General features: G+C 37.1%; 1 protein-coding gene across 1 annotated transcript; it reads left to right on the top strand.

The window, feature by feature from the left end:
• Nucleotides 1–6106: 6106 nt before the first annotated feature.
• LOC139732147 (peptidoglycan-recognition protein SC2-like) lies at nt 6107–16705 on the top strand. Its single transcript, XM_071643018.1, has 7 exons — nt 6107–6253; nt 10637–10667; nt 11628–11794; nt 13318–13453; nt 14526–14616; nt 15615–15723; nt 16622–16705. The coding sequence occupies exons 1-7, from the start codon at nt 6137–6139 to the stop codon at nt 16703–16705; spliced, it is 735 nt and encodes a 244-aa protein (XP_071499119.1). The 5' UTR covers nt 6107–6136.
• Nucleotides 16706–19078: the final 2373 nt, after the last annotated feature.

Genomic DNA, 19078 nt, shown 5'->3' with positions numbered 1-19078 from the left:
TGTACATTGTTTTATGTGTTTATATGCATCCAGAAAAATGGAGAATAATTCTCGGCTCAGTGCATTTCATCTTGTTTCTGGGACCAGGGTAGTCTAGCATGCGACGTATTTCAAATCTTATCCTTTGGCTATCATACATGTATTTCATTCGTTGGTTGCCAATCAATAGATGGCGCAATTCTAAGGAATACCTATAAAATTATGAAGGTACTCCAGATATGCTGGTTGGGTAGCAATCGATTATCATGACTTCACACATCTATATTTGCAGTTTTTTCTCTCTTTAGTCTCATAAATTGTTAGCAACCCTTGCGAAACAAACAAACAAACAAACAAACAAACAAACAAAAACAACAGCAAAACAGATAATGTAACGATGATCAATGTGAGATTCAGAAATTCTGGTCTCCGGGTACATGCAGGATTTCATTACTCGATAATATTCCAACTTTACCACACCGCATACAATGTAATAAGTTCAACATGACTAATGCTCCGATGTCTAATATTGAATGCACCAAGAGAAGAACTATACAGGTAAAAGAAATAAGCAGAGAGGTTGTTAATCAAACCATGTAGCAAACATGAAACCATTGAATGAATGCAACCAAGCATATCTTGCACATTAACAGAAAAGCACGCACGCACACAATACACACATGCACGATTCATCCTATAATCGTTAAGTGTAACAGTTTTATATATTCATTTGTTTATCTATTTCAATATTCTTTTAGCAGGGTAGCCCTTTCAGTTGGTTAACTGCTCTACCAAGGGGTCCTGCTCACATTATGTACAGATAAAATGTCATGATCATCAAAACAAATTTAAGTACAAACAATGAAATAGCTTACACTGCAAATCAAATAGAAGAAAGTATAGAAGTACACGTGTATAAGAAAAAAAAGAGGCAGTTGAGCTTTAATTTCAATTTCGGTTTTCAATTCAATTCAATTCAATTTCGGTTTTATTAAAAAACACCAAATAAAAGTCCGAAGACTAACCATATTTGGTTTACATCAAACTTTACAGCTTTACAACAGGGAGACATAAAGAAAAGAAATAAAACAAACTGACGTTTTACACAACTGATTCATATGGACACCTCCCGAAAAAAAAAAATGATCTTCTCGTGCTGTATCAGTAATAATATGTTTCTTGTTGCTTCGAGAATGAAGTTATGAGACTCAGTCACTGTAGTTCTGCTAACGTTAGTTATTACGATTGGATGTTTCGTAAATTTGTTTTCAGTGTATATTTAGAAAGCTGACCCTGTATGTTGTAAACTAGTAAAGGTACAGTATATGCAATATAATCACATCATTACATGTGCACTGCATCGTTTAGGCCCTTTTATTGTTCGCTGAGTGTTTTTGTTCGCAGACCTGTGTGTATAGCGTGTGTGTGTGTGTGTGCGTGTGTGTGTGTGTGTGTGTGTGCTGTGTATGTGTGAGTGTACGAACTGTGCGCGTGCGTGTGAGTGTAAAAACTGCGCACTTTTACAGGGCAAACTTGCATCCATACTACGGGTGCAATTTTGCACCCTTGCAGGGTGAAATTAACGCACCTTTAACATCAGTAGAACAGGTGCAAATAAGTCATTAAGAAAGGACTGTATCTCGATTCTTCTCACCGTTATGAAAGATGCAAATATGCACCATTAACCCTAAAAGGGCCGGGGGGGGGGGGTGAATCAACCACCCCCCGACATTTTCCGCGACCATTTTGCCACGCAAATTTTTTTGACCGCGCCGCTCGCTGACTTTTTACTTTCAAGTCTCGCACATCTTATGACACCATTTTCGCGAAAATCGGACATACCGTTACGACGCTTTACGACCTTTTATACATGCTTGTCAGACCGAAAATGGCTCAAAAACGTGATTTTGTGTACAAAGTCTATGCAAATAGAGTGTTCTCACCTCACTAAAAAAAAAGATGCGATTATTTTCATATTCAATGGCTGAAATCAGTTAATTTAAGCATGATTATGCTTAAAATAGGTTCTGTAATAAATTGTGTGGAAAAAAAACGAAAAAAAGGTCGAAAAACAAAGAAATACATAAGAAATTCATAAAACAATAGAGTACATAAGAAATTATCTCTGATACCAGATTTTTTTTTCAAGTACATTGTTAGGAATGCTACAAGGAATAATGTTATCAAAAATTAGGATGCCATTAGCTTTATTTTCTGAATTACGCATAATATACAATATAAAAAATGAAAAATTCAATTTTTTCTTTTATAATTTGGTAGATTACGCGACAAGTAATGTATGTGCCAAATTTCATGGCGATTGCGCGATCGACGGCCGAGATCTCGGGGCGGGGGGGGGGGGGGGGGGGGATGGGGGGAGGGGAGGGGGTTTGAATGATCACATGTTAGTGTGATTTAGTAAGCGATATCTATCATTAGAAGTACACTCAACTCAACTTGTGAAACTGGAAACTATTAAGTCCTTGAAACGCTTCATTCCGGAAGTAATTGAGGAAAATCAATTTCCTCTTTTGGTATTAAGGGGGTAGATATAGATTCGATAGATTGATTTGATATGAAAAAAAGACGATTTATGAATATACGCACACACACACATGTACACACAAACAGTCATGTTCAAGGCATAATTTACCATTTGCAGATGAAACAAAAACTTAGCATTAGTGCTTCAAAATAGTTCTAAAATGTGGGCTAGGGATAGAAACAACCAAAGTAAAGTTTGAACCAGTACAATCAATGTTAAGTATTGTTAAATATACAAAAGGTGAAAAATAGTTATAACAAAAGTGTTTCTGGACTTAACCGTCTACAGTTATGGTTTATTGAGAAAAATACTGACATCTCCTTATATTATAGGCTTTATTGCGAAAATGTTATAATGGTAAGATGTTTTGTGATACAACAGACTTACACATACACTCAGCAAAAAAAAGAAAGTAAACGCTTTTTCAAGTTTATATTTCTCATAGAATATTTGGCTGAAAGCTAATGTATTATGTACCATATTAAAGGTAATTTAATTGGCTATCAGCCTGGTAGGTCAACAAAAAAAAAAAGGAAACTTCACGCATGAGTGCACACTTTTGTTTTTCTCTTCCAGGGCACAAAAGTAAAAATTGCAAGATTGAACAAGTTGTCATTCATGCGTATGTGCTCTCCCATAGAACATTAAGAGCAAACAGCAAATTTCACACAAAACGAAACATGAATTAAGTTGCAAAAATAAACCTTTGATCTCTATGACATCTTTAAAGCCCAAATGATCAATGAAGGCTAAAAATAATGGAGGAAAATAAAGAATCTTATGTCAAATCTAAATTCAAATGAAATAAGAGAAGTGATAATTAACAGAAATGGTAGAAATTTGAGCTTTTTTTCAAATTAGGAAATTGTAAATATTGTTTGGTTCTTGAATTTGTCTCATGAATTCTGAAAACACTAGATTAGAGGAAATAAACAAAAACATTCTGCTCATTTAATCATCTGTGTGCTTATTATTCCCTATGTTATTTGAAGTTTGACTTGACAGGAAATTCTTATTTTCCCCCTTTTAGTTTCCCATTTTGCTTTTCTTAGAGGTTATACAGAGATAAAGACAAAGAAAACTTATTTTTGCTATTTCATTCATGTCTCTCATTGTGTTAAACTGGTCTTTTGTTGTGAATGTTATCGTGAAGGGTATTTGCAAATGAAAGAGAACATGTCAATTTTTAATTTTGTGCCTTGGAGGACAAAAACGAATGTGCTCACTCATGCGTAAAGTTTTCTTTTCAATCAACCTATGAGCTTAATAGCCAATTGAATTACCTTGAATATGGTATATAAAACATTGATTTTCATCAAAATCTTCTATCAAAAATATGATCTCGAAAAAGTGTTTACTTTCTTTTTTTGCTGAGTGTAGATATGCATCAAATGAGATATCTTGACATTTAAAATCACTGCTCCCATAACAGGACCTTTAACACCCGTCCGAAACAACTTCGTTGGCGAAAAGTTAGGCCTGTCTTCACCCTGTCAGAAAGCACACGTGAATTATCGTGCAAATTTAATAACAATAAAACTTTTGAAAATGGAGTAATACCTTAAGGCCCGGTCTCACTGCACTTACGGATGCAAAGAGGATGTAAAACGTTAAAAAAAAAAATCTTGCCATCCGTTGGAAAACGCTGTACGCATCCGCTGTGTACTCATCGCATACGTGTTTCATACGCTCTATCCATCGAGCAATCCGTCCACTGTGATTTCATCCGCGCAAAAAGTTTTAAGCTGCTTAAAACGTTTAGAACGGATAAACTTTCCGCCGTGTAGGATGTAAATCCGCGACATACGAGCAACAAACGTTGTATGTCCGTTATCATCCCTTAAACGTCCGCTGTATCCTCTCTGCATCCTCTGGGCATCCTCGCAACTCACATCCGCTGCAGCTCAAAGACGTGGAAAGACGTGGAAAGACGTGGAACGTCTATACATCGTTAATAGCACGGAAATAGAAAGGATGTAGGCGTATGCATCTCGTATATAAAGTATTCAGAACGGACAAAGCGTTTGTTTCCGTTAGGCATACGTGATGCATCCGCTTCATCCGCTCTGCATCCGCTCTTTCCGCTATGCGTCCGTTTTGCAATTATCTCCGGTAACCCCTTCGGAGCTGTCATCCACTTCCATCCGCTTTCATCCGCTAGGCTTCCGATGAAAATCCGTTTAACATCACCGCTACATACTACCCACGTCCGTTCTTTTTCCGTTCTGTTTTCGCAAATTTTCGCCAATTTTGTCAATTTCTGGAGCGGATGAAAGCGGATGGAGCCATTCCCGAAATTTTGCTCGTCCGCTGTGTCCTTTCTGCATATGTTTTGTGACCATCGGCCGATGGGACCGGGCCTTTACTGGCAGCGTAGGGACCCTCTTACATGCAGGAAGGAAATACCAAATAACCATTACATGACCATTGTGTTTTCGAAAGTATGAAATACAAGAAAGGAATAACCTTGCATTTATGAAGATGAAAAAAAAAATCAGATTCAGTAAGTAATCATTGTGAGATGAAGACATCATCACCAGGGGCTCGTTTCATAAAACTTGTCATCATCAGTGACAACTGCCACATTTCTATGACAAATTTGCTCTCAGCCAATCAGATGCAAGGATTTCAGTAGCTTGTCACATCTATGACAACTTGTCACTGATGACAAGTTTTGTGAAACGGGCCCCAGGGATTACTTTTGCCTCCCCTCTCTTTCTCACCCTTTGTTTCATGAGTACATAATTATACCTTTCATTACGGCTTAACGCGTGCTATCGATTCTCCACAGAGAGCTCATTGTAACTACAATGTTGATTGACAACGCTTGTGTTTGATTCTGTTTTGCATTTCATTAAACACACACGCGCACACCCACACACACACACACACACACACACACACACACACACACACACACACAGACACACACACACATGCACACACACACATAAGGAAAAGCCCGGGAGATATACATTTTATGCATGTTGCAAGAAAGTTGCAATTAATTGCAACTCGACTTTCTTCCAACACCTCCTTAGTCGAATGAGACCGAGCATTTATTTACATGCATATTATGATTTATACACATAAATGGGCATACTTTTAGGCAGCGAAGGACATTGAGCTTATAAAGAAGAGGAATAAGGAATGGAAACATAGGAAACAAAGCGAAATTACATCTTACGCAAATTGATTCCATCGTCAATAAAAACATTCCTGTATCTATCCATCTATTAGAATCCAAATTTCATTTAATTCCATTTCATGTCACGACGCCAGTATCAAGCGAGGACATTAGTTGACACAGTGCCATATTAGTGGTTGCGTTTGCTAAACAAAACATAATACAAAATGTCGTGTGAAGTAATGTAATTAAACGTTCTGAATAAATGGTCTGAAAGTAGACTATAGGGAGTGCTTTGATTTTTGTTTTCTTTCCCCCGCTTCAGATCTATTCACCCTGAGTGAGTTGGCGCATTATCCTGGTGTTTTGTTGCAGTTTACCTTCCTTCCTGGCTCTATTTCTTTGGGTTGGTCTCATTCCCGACCGGTGTCCTGGCCAAGTCGGTCCACGACCAACTCTCAAATCACCACTTCGCTTCGCCAAACATGTTTCGTGTGCGACAAGTTTTCCTGCTTTGGGGAATCTTAGCGGCGGCCGCATGGACGAGTTCGACCGCTTCACCTGCGTTCGGCAGAGAACTGCGGCCTGTCGACCTGCGAAAGGTAAGGAATGAACGTTATGACTTTCCTGTCCCAATTGTTGCCAATGTACTATGTTTTTTTGTTTCCCGTAAAATTCAATAAAAGCAACCGGCAGCATTTCATTCTTTTTTGGAGTCAGACTTTGAGTGAGATTCAACCTCGATTACACGACAGATGAACGTCATCAAGGCATTAAAGAAATCAATGTTTTTGACTTCCCTGTCTCAATTATTGCCAATGTTCTTTATCATTCATCGTGTCTCTGTTTCTTGTTTCCTGTAAAATTCAAGAAAAGCAACCGACAGCATGTCATTCTTTTGTTGAAGTCAGACTTTATAGTCAGATTCAACCTCCATTACTGACAGACCAACGTCATCAGGGGATGATGAGTGGAGGAAATAAAAAGTGATACAGAAATATTCATAATGAAGTGATGATTATATTTCGATAGAAACATGTAAAGGTTCCATGTAATACCCTGACCGTTTCCTAACAGATACCTGCGGTTATATTCCTGCAGCATGTGTGGCCTGCACGTTTAAGTCACAAACAATCAGTTTATCGTCTATAATGTACTTTTTAAGACGTAATGATCCAAATATCTAGCTGCACAAAGAATATCTCCAAACTGAGATCAGCTCCCTACTAAAAATTATAAGCTGTTCTCTATATCTCTGATATTTCAAAACGTAGGTAATGAAAAGACAAGTGGAAATCAGTCGGTTTTAGATTGGAAGGCTGCAAGACATTGGATGAAATGGGCTAAAACAGCATGCATGAGTATACAAGGAGGAAAAAAAGGAGATGAAGAAGCAGAAGAAAAAGAAGAAGAAGAAGAAGAAGAAAGAAGAAGAAGAAGAAGAAGAAGAAGAAGAAGGATGTAGAATACACTAACAATTACCCACTCATCAAACTTAACCACCATACTTTGATGATGCAGTGGTGCTTCGCCACTGTCTATTCGCTTGTGTCGTATATGTTATAATAGTTTCAATGACAAGTACATCTTTAAGATAAATGATCTTCAAGTACTGGATCAAATGAATTACTGGAGAATTTAATCTAATCTAATTCAATAGTTGTAGTCGAATAATCACAACATACTGCTTGAGTTATCGCAAAGGATGCATAATTACAGCTTTTTCAATACACATGCAATATTCTTGTTCTTGGGTTTTGTAAGTTTGGGAAAAATCATATATAGGTATAGAAGCAGATGAAGAGGAGGAGGAAATCGTTAAAATAAAAATAGGAAAGAAGAAAGAGAAGAAATGGAGGGGGAGGAGAAGAATGTAGTAGTAGACGAAGACAGACTAACCCAAAAGATGTATTTAATCAAGACTACGATCTCGTGACATACTGATTTCTTAACACAAAAGATTTGATAAAATTAAGCGGCCCCACCTTCACCGAAGCGTGAAAAAGGAAGTGTAATTGTAAAAACGTGCAAACATTTCTTTTTTCTTCTTATTCTTCTTCAAACATGCCTCTTATTGTCCGAGAGGGATATGGTTGTGATTACTTTGTGCAACATTTTGGAGCGAGAAGTTCCAATTAAGCAGCTTTACCACCCTTTCCTTATGTATCTCAAACTGAATGAGTTGGCTGGCTGACTACTCAGACAATCTGAAGACAATTTCCGTAATCCTGTCATACGCAAATAACATACGTCGTATAACGAACGGTCTGCTCTTCGCAGTGGGTGTAAAGAGGACGTTTGTGGCCTCAATTTGGGAGGTTAGACGAAAACCAGAGGGGAACAACATGAACAGTAACAGTACACCCCGAACTGGCTTACTGCGATTAGGGAAATCCCCGCGTTCTCGGCTGACCATGACGTCACTGCAGATGATAGGTGGCGCTGTTTTGTTTTGTTTTGTTTTGTTTTATGTGCGCGAGCAAGCTTTGCAGCAGGTGCTTGAATTCCATGTCCGTGACTCGCAGACACTGGCGTATCTAGGGGAGGGGGCGAGGGGGGCACGTGCCCGGCCGCCACTCCTTGGGGCGCCAAAAACGAAAAAACGAAAAACAAAAACAAAAACGAAGAAGAAGAAGGAAAAAGAAAGAAAGAAAGAAAGAAAGAAAGAAAGAAAGAAAAAACAAAAAACCTCGCCCGGACAGGGGAGGGAGAATGGGGGGGGGGGGGCAGAAAACCAAATCAAAAAAGATAAAAACAAAACATGCTGATGACGCGGACAAAATGACAATGTTTATTGTGTTCACACAAGAATTCCATGTTTTGTAAGCTGAAATACAAACATTTTCGGCTTGCTCGCTGCGCTCGCTCGCCAAAATCTATTTAAAAAAGAAGATAAGAACAAAACGTGATGATGACGCGGACAAAATGACAATGTCTATTGTGTTCACACATGTCATTCTATATTTAGTAGGCAAAATGTTACACGGAGCAGCGGCTGCAATTTCTTTCGTTCTGAAGCGATCGCCGATTGGATCAAAAGAGGGCGCCAACGGTTTCGAACGTGGGGGGGGGGGGGCGCAAAAAAACCCCAAATCAAACAAGATAAGAACAAAACGTAATGATGACGCGGAAATATACAAATTTCGGCTCACTCTCTCGTACTAATTTAGAGTATTTTTTCAAGTCCTCAGTTTGTTGGTATAAATTGTTATCTATAAGGCCGTCACTATATCTTGATTAGAATTGTAAGATTTAATAAGAAAAAAATGACAAGAATTTCATGTTTTGTAAACTGAAATGCAAAAATTTTCGGATCGCTCGCTGCGCTCGCTCGCCAAAATTTATCAAAAAAAAATAAGAACAAAACGTGATGATGACGCGGAAATATACAAATTCGGCTCACTCTCGCGTATTAATTTAGAGTATTTTTTCAAGTCCTCAGTTTGTGTATAAATCGTTATCTATAAGGCCGTCACTATATCTTAATAAGAATTGTAAGATTTGATAACCAAAAAATGACAAGAATTCCATGTTTTGTAAGCGCTGAAATACAAACATTTTTGGTCGCTCGCTGCGCTCGCTCGCCAAAATTTATCAAAATTTATTACATTTAGATTACCTCAAAAGACCCTTTTTAAGTGCTTGAAAAAGTATATTATGTGGACCTTTTTTTATATACCCTACCGAGATGGGTTGGGGTTGAACACTTTTTCAGAAAATAGGGCGCGATTTTTGCGCTTGCCCCGGGCGCCGTTTTCCGTAGATACGCCACTGCTCGCAGAACTATTAATTTTACAGTTTTGTGCCAGCTGGATGTGTTTTCAATCCACATGGAAAATGACAGCATGTGTGTGAGAAAGAAAGAAGTGGGAGCTGGGAGGGGTAGATAAAAGGAAAAATGAAGTACAAAGCAGATCGAAAGTACCGGAAAAAAAACGTACCAGCTGCATGTGAGGGAGAAATTATGAGTAGAAAGAGGAAACATTGGTAACTTATTATGGCCTTGTATATGGCTTTATTTGTATACAATTATGACTGATATCTATGCAAAATATAGTATATTTTAAGCTTGAGAATGTCAAAACTTTGCTGTTTTATGTCCAGTTTCGGTGAATCATAATTGTACAAATCCATAATGCTTAGTATCACTTTATTCACTGCAGTCCATTAAATCTTGAACGTTAAGAGACAGGGATAGTTGCTTTACTGGTTATTGTTGCACTGGAATATTAATTGATGCTTTAAATGTGACTTGTTCTTCAATTCTTTAAAGAATAGGAAATTAGTGACAATATAATGTTCAGAGCGAATAGGGGAGTCTTGTGAAGATAAAAGCACACCATCATGACCAATATCACTCACATTCGGTTAGGAAACTTTCGCTGCATGCTCTATTTTTAAATCTTACCCCATGTATTTCTGCAATTTTACTCCAGAAATTGACGCTAAGATAAACACGAAGACAAAATTTACTCCAGTGATTTCTTTGCACGTGACTAATCATATGACCATTATACCACGTCAGGTGACTTACACGTGGTTACCTTTTCGTCACATGACTTGTCCAGCACGACGGAACATTATACAAGGTTTACTTTTATCAAATATTATGAACAGGTTCTGATATCTAACGTTACAATACGGTGTTTAAGCAAGGCACTTCCTGAGGCTATAGAATGAATAGAATAAAGTTTAAAATATTTCTTTTCCAGGGCCCAGAAAAAACACACACCCTGAAGTGATAGCAACTCTTGCGGGGATAGCAAATGGTAATGACAAGAATCCAGCTTCCTGATTGGCTGTTGCTATGATGGGAAGTTGACGTTCCAGCAGTAGTTGCTATCCTAACGTCATTTATGAAATGGGACCCATGCAGCTCTCGATAGACTTATCGTACTTTTGGCTCTCCTGCTCGATCAATGAACTGAAACCATTTTGACACCGATTTTTTTCCCTCTTTATTTCATTTTGCTCACAACACACAGTTTCTGAGAATGGATATCAAACGAGTTAGTGGTGAGTATGATGGAGCAATCATGGAATCTTTCTCCTTATCTGTCTACCATCTATACAATATAGACCTATGTAATATGTATGATATATATAATATATGTCTGTGTGTGTATGTATATGAGCAGTATATTCAGCTGCCCCCCCCCCAACACAACACACACAACACACACACACACACACACACACACACACACACACACACACATACACACACACACACACACATATACACACAAGTATCTGGGAAATACATTTACATACACTTATAAATACAGAAAATCAAAAAGAACTTACATTCACTAAACACCATGGAAACACAAACTCTGAATTTGCCAATCAATCAGAACCGAGTGTTGGGCCACCAGATTTCCCAGTCACTAGGATTTTAACATCAATCAATCAATCGATCAATCAATCAATCAATCAATCAATCAATCAATCAATCAATCAATCAATCAATCAATCAATTGATCGATCGATCAATCAATTAATCTATCTATTTATCTATCTGTGCATGTATGTTATATGTATGTATCTATTTGTCTATCTATCTACAGTATCTACCTGTTTATCTACTAGTTTATACCCACCTATCTATCTGTTTGTGTGTATAATTCACACTCTCTCCCTGGATTGTTAAAAATTAGTAAATGAAAAAGGAAATGATCGATTTGCAAGCAAACATTGCTCCAAAACTCTGTTACTAAAACGATTTATATACCTTGCGTATATGTTCTATGAGTATATTTCTTTGAAAACAACTCGCAACCCCTCCCCCCCCCCAAAAAAAAATGCTTCCCATGATTTTGATAAACTGTGAATCGTAGTGAATCTTGATCTTTTGATATTTAAAAAAGTAAATAAATATATAAAACAACCCGACTTCGACTCGACCAGATTTTCGGTTTTCGGGGAAGGATGAAGAACAATGACGGTTTATCGACGCAACTGTTTTTCACGCAGCGTCTACGGCGTGCCCGGAAATAGTCTCCCGCGGCCTGTGGGGCGCCAGACCGCCGAAGGCCCGCCAAGACATGGCGACTCCAGTCCCGTTCGTCATCTTACACCACACCTTCACATACGCGTGCTTCACTCTGCAGGACTGTAGCAAGCTGATGAGGTCGATACAGGTACAAGCGAGATACACGGGCAAGCGTACACACAATATGAAAATTAGGCCATTTTAAAAACCTAATATTTTTCTATAATGCGCACATTTCCGCATGTTAGTTTTCTATCTTTTAATCTGGTATATTTTGATCTTTCAAGTAAAGTACTCCGCTCAAGCGTGTTCCAGAGTGCTTTTAAACTATTTGCTGTTAAAATTGTCAGTTTTACACTGCATTTTGATTCGCTGCTACAATTCAAGGTACACAAATTCCTTGTTGCCTTCACATTGAAAGAGAGAGAGCGAATTGGAGTAGGGGCAAGTATTTCTAGATGTGAGAGCGCTAGTCCCGATTATTGATGCTCTCTTTTGTCAAAGCACATGGGTAACACCTGTAGTTGAACGCATAACTTCTCGGTGCCGAGCATGACTTCAAAGGAGCAGTAGTTGTCTGAGTCTCCTTCTCTAGTACCTCCCCGTATATATATATACAATATGTTCCCAAATTTTTTGCATTTTTTGCATTGACAACTATCAATAAGATTAAACTGTCTAAATGCTACTTCAGGGTTTTAAAACATAAGATATTTGCTATATTTTGCAGAAAACCCCATTCAATTTGGTTTAGTGGTTGCAGAGAAATGAGGATTGTTGTAAAGCATGTCATGGGTCTTATTCTTCCAAGTTTAGCACTTGCATGCTCTTGGAACTGCGTAACGTGTGAACACAATGGACAGAACTTGGAGGGAAGGGATTCCTGTCATGTTCTACAAAATTCCTCATTTCATCTTGACCACTGAAGAAAATCGGATGGGGTTTTCTGTAAGATGTGGGTAATAAGTTATAGTTTCATACCCTGAAATTATATTTGGATTGAATCACTATTTTCAAAGTTATCATTGCAAAGGTTCCCGTTGTAATTTCTTTGGGGGGACATACGGTATGTATATATATATATATAATATATATATATATATATATATATATATATATATATATGTATATATGTATATATATATATATGAAATATATATAAATACATAATACATATAGATATATATCTTCATTTATTTATTTAGGTTTATATTCATATTCACATATGTATATGTATTTATGATAGTAGTGAATATATGATTTCTGTTGTATGTGAAATTGTTTGACATTGAGAATTAAGGAAATTCTTAAAGGTATTTTTTTAACGAAACAGGGTTGGGAGATTATATTCCTGTTACAAGAATAATCAAAGCGTGAACATTACGAATACAATCGAGTTTATTCACAATGACTTCTCTAAATATACAAACTTATGTTCGTGATTGTGGGACAAGGAATGGAGTATACCAGTGAACATTGTGACGAAAAACAAGTGAAGTTCCATCCGATAAGTGATGACGACGATGATGATGATGATTGTGATGATGATGACGATGATGGTGTGGATGATGATAATGATGATGATGATGATGATGAGGATGATGATGATGATGATGATGATGATGTAGCAAGTGCGTGACTTTTGGCATCTTTTCTTTAATCCTGTGCTAGAATTTTCACATGGATGATCGTGGATGGAATGACATCGCCTACTCATTTCTGGTTGGCGAAGATGGCCGAGTGTACGAGGGACGAGGATGGGACACGGTGGGCAGTCATGCTCCTTGGTACAATTTCAGATCAATAGGCAAGTATATTATATATATATATATATATGATAAAAAATTCAAAGCTGAAATCAAGTTCATGCGGTAATCACCAAGCAGTTTGTTTCAGTACACAAATTTTTGAGCGATTTGCTCTTTCTCAAGTGTTCTTTAGAACATTGACTTGAGAAGAAATGGATTGCTCGTAAATGTTTTTTTTTTTTAATGGAAATTACATGTTTTGGGGCTCAATCGGGTTGGATCATTTCTTAAAAGCTTACCCATCTATCCAATAATAATAGATGTATAATTACGCCATTAAAGTATCGTGTCATGGAAAGTCATCTTAGTGCCTCAAATTCGACATTAATCATGTTAGACTTAGTGATCTTATGATACGTGGTATTCGTGACCCGAACAGGTCACCAAATGAAAAGTTTGTGTCGAGCCTTTAAAAAAAGAAAAGAAAAGAAAATTAAAGTCGAGTCGACATTTCTTCCTCAGTAAATATCCATGATGTCTTCAGGACATATAACTGACTCGTACCTCAAAATTTCGTACGTTCCTCACCAGCAGCGTTTCTCATACGTGAACTGTAAAAACATTTTAGACACTCACAATATTCATCCATAAGCTCAGTGTGGAATTGTTTGCTTGCTTGTTTTTTACGAAAAATGAGTGGAAAGCAAAATCTGCGTGTTACTTGCAATTCTGAATCAAACAATGACTGACAAATCCAGGATTTATGATTATGTATCTGCATACTATACGGATAGAAAATAAATGACCTTCCACTTTCCAGAAATCAGCTGCATTAATAAGCATCTTCCTTGGGGATCTTCTTGCACATCATGCTGTATACTGACGCCAAAAGTCTGTATACTGGAAAGGGCTAAAAAGCAAGCTATAGGACATAATGCGATTACATGGACGAAGTACAGCGTATACGCGTATACCTTGATCATATACACCAAGTATATGGTATATCTCCTTATATCTGTTACGCGATTGTGTTAGTCGAAATTTATCTCAAAGTAGCATTTTGCCTCATGACAGCTCACTTTTTTTTTTTTTTTTGGTCTCAAAATCGTCTCTTTACATCTTTTGTGACAGGAATATCCATCATGGGTAACTTTACGGCTAAACTTCCCAACAAGAAGGCGATCAGTGCAGTCCAGTCTCTTATATCATGTGCTATAGACAAGTGAGTATAGGCCTATAATACAGCGAGTTTCTTTTTCTCCTCTTTATTTTACAGGGGGAAAATTTTCATTCCAGATTCAGTGAATAGAGCGAGACCAGAAAAGAATGAAAGTTTCATAAAAATAAGGAAAAGAGAAAAAAAAAGAAATTTGTTTGATGTTTTCCGTGCTTTTACACGCTTAATACACAAACAAGATGAGGTTATAGATGTTACCGCCTACATGTTTAGTTCATCTTGTTACAAGCATTTCATAACCCAAAACAAACCTATGGTGTAAATTATACCTTTAGCTCCCTCTTTTAAAGAGTCTTGTTTATAAGCACTGCAACTCTAGAATATTTGCTTGAGAAATACAATAATATTTATTTTATCAGTCCAGTGATAGCCTGAATAGAGTGCTCTATAAGGAAGGTCGGGTTACAATTACTTTGTTGAATTCCGAAGGTTCGTAATTCCGAAAATGACATAAGGTTTTTAATTCCGAAGATTCGTCAGTACGCACTTTGTTCTTTCTTTTTTTTTTCATTTTTGGATCAACGAACCGTCTTAGAGTAGAACTTCTTTTCACTTCGGATTAATGACATTTCGGAATGACGAACCTTCGGAATGACACCATAAATGTTCGGATTGACAACCCCTGTACTTCATTTTTGGATTAAAGAACATCATTCTATATATACGGTTGGAATTGTTTGTTTCGGAGCAACAAACCATCGGGATAACAAACCTTATTTTATTTTCGAATTAATGAACCTTCGGAATAACGAACATCACCCGGTGCGTGAACTGCCACTGCATCGACAGGGAATTTCAGTGGCTGGGGTGATGAGTTTGTAAAGCGCTTTGAGCCAAATAGAGTGGAGAAGGGTCGCTATATCAAGCACTAATTCCAAACAACATGTAGTAGTATGTTTACTGTTCCGTTACCATTATTGTCATAATCATTATCACCGTCATCATTATTCTCAATACATGCTCGCTGCACGCTCTCAACGCAGAAATAAGCTGAATGCAAACTACATCCTCTACGGTCACCGTCAAGCAACACCTGACAGGACGTGCCCAGGCGAGGCGCTCTTCAAGGAGATGCAGTCGTGGCCACATTGGGTATGTATGGATTAAGAAGGGCAAATAACAATCACAGCAGCAGGACAACGATATAAAGAAAATATAAAGAAATTTCCACAAAATGTCGTTTGTTTTATGAAAAGCACACATTCCCTCTGCTTGTCACTGACACAATTAGTCATGTTCAGGGTAATATTGGTAACCCTGCATTCTGAAAGAGTCAAGTCGAGTGCTTTTTCATTTTGCTTTTATAAAGAATAATGTGACATTAGATATGTTGAATTTTGTTTGTATTTTCTTTATATCGTTGTCCTGTGTAGTGATGACACAAACTGTTGTAGTCTTCTCATCAGGTGATGGCGGTACTGAAACTTAAAATAGAAAATCATAACATTTAAAGGATTGTCCGATTTTCCTCAAACTTTCATTGATGTGCACTATTAATATTGCTATACATTCACTTATTCACACTGTATATTTGGATGAACTTGTCCTTCAAAGTTTACCCTCACTCCGAGCTCATTTTAATGGATAAGGGAAAGTCACACCAACATAACACTGATAGTTCGTTTAACACGGATAGCAATGTAAAAAGCCTTGTTAGCAAGATTTTCTTCCGGGGAAAAATTATTTTATCAACATCATTCTTGGTCAGTAACCAGCAGAATATTATAGTGGAACCCCGCCTATGCATCAGTAGTTATAATAATTTGTTTTTTTGTTAGAATAAACAATCGATCATATATTTTCAGTTAAAAAAAAAGGTGGATTTTCCAAAATTAAACTATTTATATCTGAAATCGGTTGGAATCTGTTGGCGTACAAAATGATAAAATAGAATATCCATTTTTATAATACTTGAAACTCGATGCTGTGTGCTGGCGACTGTCCATGTTCTAACCCGGCATTAATTTTTCTCATCTACCGTTTCTCACAGCAAGCCGGTGATCATTTCCCGCCGATGAAGACAGAAAACGAACCCGATGATGTCTTCTTTGAAGAAAAGGAGGACAAGCCTTGATTGACTCCCCGTACATACACATTGCAGAAGAGGAGAGTTTGCAAAGACATGAAGAATCAGTTCTAATTAAACTTAATGATTTTTTTTTCACAGTCTACCAGTGAAAAACAAATTTCTGTGATCATGAATGAACAGGCAATAATCATATCATACCACTTTTTGCACAATAGGAATAAGAGTACGTTTATAATAAACAAACTCGGGATATTGCTTGGCTTTCGAAGAAGTCGTTTAATAGATACGTAAATGCACCGTATATAATCACATTTCTAGCATAAGTCTTCCTGAGGTACATGTAATTGTTATTGTATTTGCAATAATTGTTGAAATAATGATAAGACGCCACGAAAGCGCCTTACAGTCACAAATACAAGGCGCCACGAAGGCTCCATTGCACATTGACTGATTAGACGGATTCAGAGGCAATGGACAGATTTCTGTATGAAGGCGAGTCACGTTGCTGGTTGACGCATGACAGGTAAAAATCTGTCACGTGATCGCTCTAACACAATAGTAACAATCGGTATACAAGCAATTAGTCCCATGTATGGCCGTTGGGCAAACATCACGGCTTTGTATAGCGAGCTACAATGCCACCAACGGCTGGTATAGTCATGTGGTTCCATCAGAATTGATTTGAGTCCAGTACTATATACTTGAAAGAAATTATCAGAGTAAAACAAACTAGGCTGAACGTTTCCATGGAAACCTTTGTGCAAGCTTGTCCAATCGTTAAGCAGTCAGCTGTGAACAAACATTCCATTAAGGAAGAACAGTTATGTGTAAATGTATTATACAGTACTAATAATAAAGTTTACAATGCTTGATATGCACGGTTTATATACGCATTTACAAAATACTTTCAGATTCAATATGGCATTGCTTTTTTGAACTAGAAATCTCAAGAACTTCACGTGTTTTATCAGTACTGATATGTCTCTTGTTCCATCAATGAAGTGAGACTGTAGTTCTGCCAAAGTTAGTAATTATAATTCGATGTAATTAGATTTGTTTTCAATTCAATTCAATTCAATTCAAACTTTATTTCATTTTTCGAAAAGAACATAAACATTTTACTTTCTTTGGTAACAGAGAATAAGGTTGCATAATCAAAACAGAGTAAATTGAGAAAAATACAATTGTGGAACTTTGGGGTAACAGATTCGATGTCATGAAAATTGACTGACTGAAATGATAAAGACGATATAACAATACGCAAAACATCGAAAAATGGAGAGACCCACTAAAAAGACAAAGCTTGTAGAATGTGGGCCCCTCAGGGAATGTCAAATAGAAAAATGAACTAATGCAAAAAGGGAAAAAATGCTGGGAAAAAAGTCAGAAAAAAAATCTGGAATCCCACTAAGAAGACAGAGTAACAGACACACTTCCAAACGCGAATAAACATTAAACGATACTGGGACGACGAAACTAATAAAGGGAGACTAAAAGACAAGACAGAATGAGACAAGACTAACATAACAGGAAGACAGTACAACGGACAGAAAGGCAAAACAGATCCAGCGATCCTCGATAGAATTATATCGAAAAAATAATGGGATGCGTGAAAAGGATACGGAAATATAGCAAATAAGAGAAAAATAGATGCAGAAGTAATATAAATACAATCAAATCTACTCTGTAAGTGTCTCAGGACAACAGGGACGAGAAAATACGTGACAGTTATTATTTGTAATCCAAGTTCTTCGAAAAGGAATTGAAATAAACCAACAGGCTAATTCATTTCTGTGAGAAAATTCCAAAAGTTGGGGCAGTATAAATAAGTGTGTTCTTAGCAAAAATCGTTCGTAAAAGAGGTGAATGAAATTCACTGGAACGTCGAGTGGGATGCTCGTGGAATGATTGATTTCTTTGAAACATAGAATCGAAATGGACGGTAGTGAGTTGTTGCTGTACATGTACATAAATTGCCCCAAACATTGCCAAATTGAATAAAAACAAATCTTTAATTTTTAGCAGCTTATTAGAGCAAATAACAAATTTGAGTGGGAGGGTATGGAAGGATAACAGATGAAACGGAGAGCTTTCTTTTGTAGAAGGGACACTCTATCCAGTATAGGTTCTGGTGAGTGTTGCCCCAAACTAAAACACCATGATTAAGATAAGGCAATGCCAATGACGAATATAACATAAATTGTGATTTTTGAGGAATATACAGTTTCATTCTATTTATAACGCCTATATTACGCGAGATTGTGTTGCAAATATAATCAAACTTTGTCGTCAGCAGTAATTCCAAGGAATTTAAAATGTGAAACTCTTTCTAAATGAAAATCATCCAAAACTATAGCTGTACTCAAAATGTCAACAGTATTACTAAAAATCATATATTTGGTTTTTTGGGCATTCAAT

This window comes from Diadema antillarum, unplaced genomic scaffold (assembly GCF_040938485.1).
Source record: "Diadema antillarum isolate AM-2024a unplaced genomic scaffold, OU_Dant_1.0 seq00000400_RagTag, whole genome shotgun sequence".
Taxonomy (NCBI): Eukaryota; Metazoa; Echinodermata; class Echinoidea; order Diadematoida; family Diadematidae; genus Diadema; species Diadema antillarum.
Note: the sequence above shows the minus strand (reverse complement) of the source record. Positions and strands in the feature narration are given on the sequence as shown.

Excerpts from the sequence above, each read along its gene's own strand:
- LOC139732147 (XM_071643018.1), top strand. The coding sequence starts at position 6,137 with ATGTTTCGTGTGCGACAAGTTTTCCTGCTTTGGGGAATCTTAGCGGCG. Across the intron at positions 6,254-10,636 it reads GGCCTGTCGACCTGCGAAAG|TTTCTGAGAATGGATATCAA; the intron begins GTAAGGAATGAA and ends CACAACACACAG. Across the intron at positions 11,795-13,317 it reads AGCTGATGAGGTCGATACAG|AATTTTCACATGGATGATCG; the intron begins GTACAAGCGAGA and ends ATCCTGTGCTAG.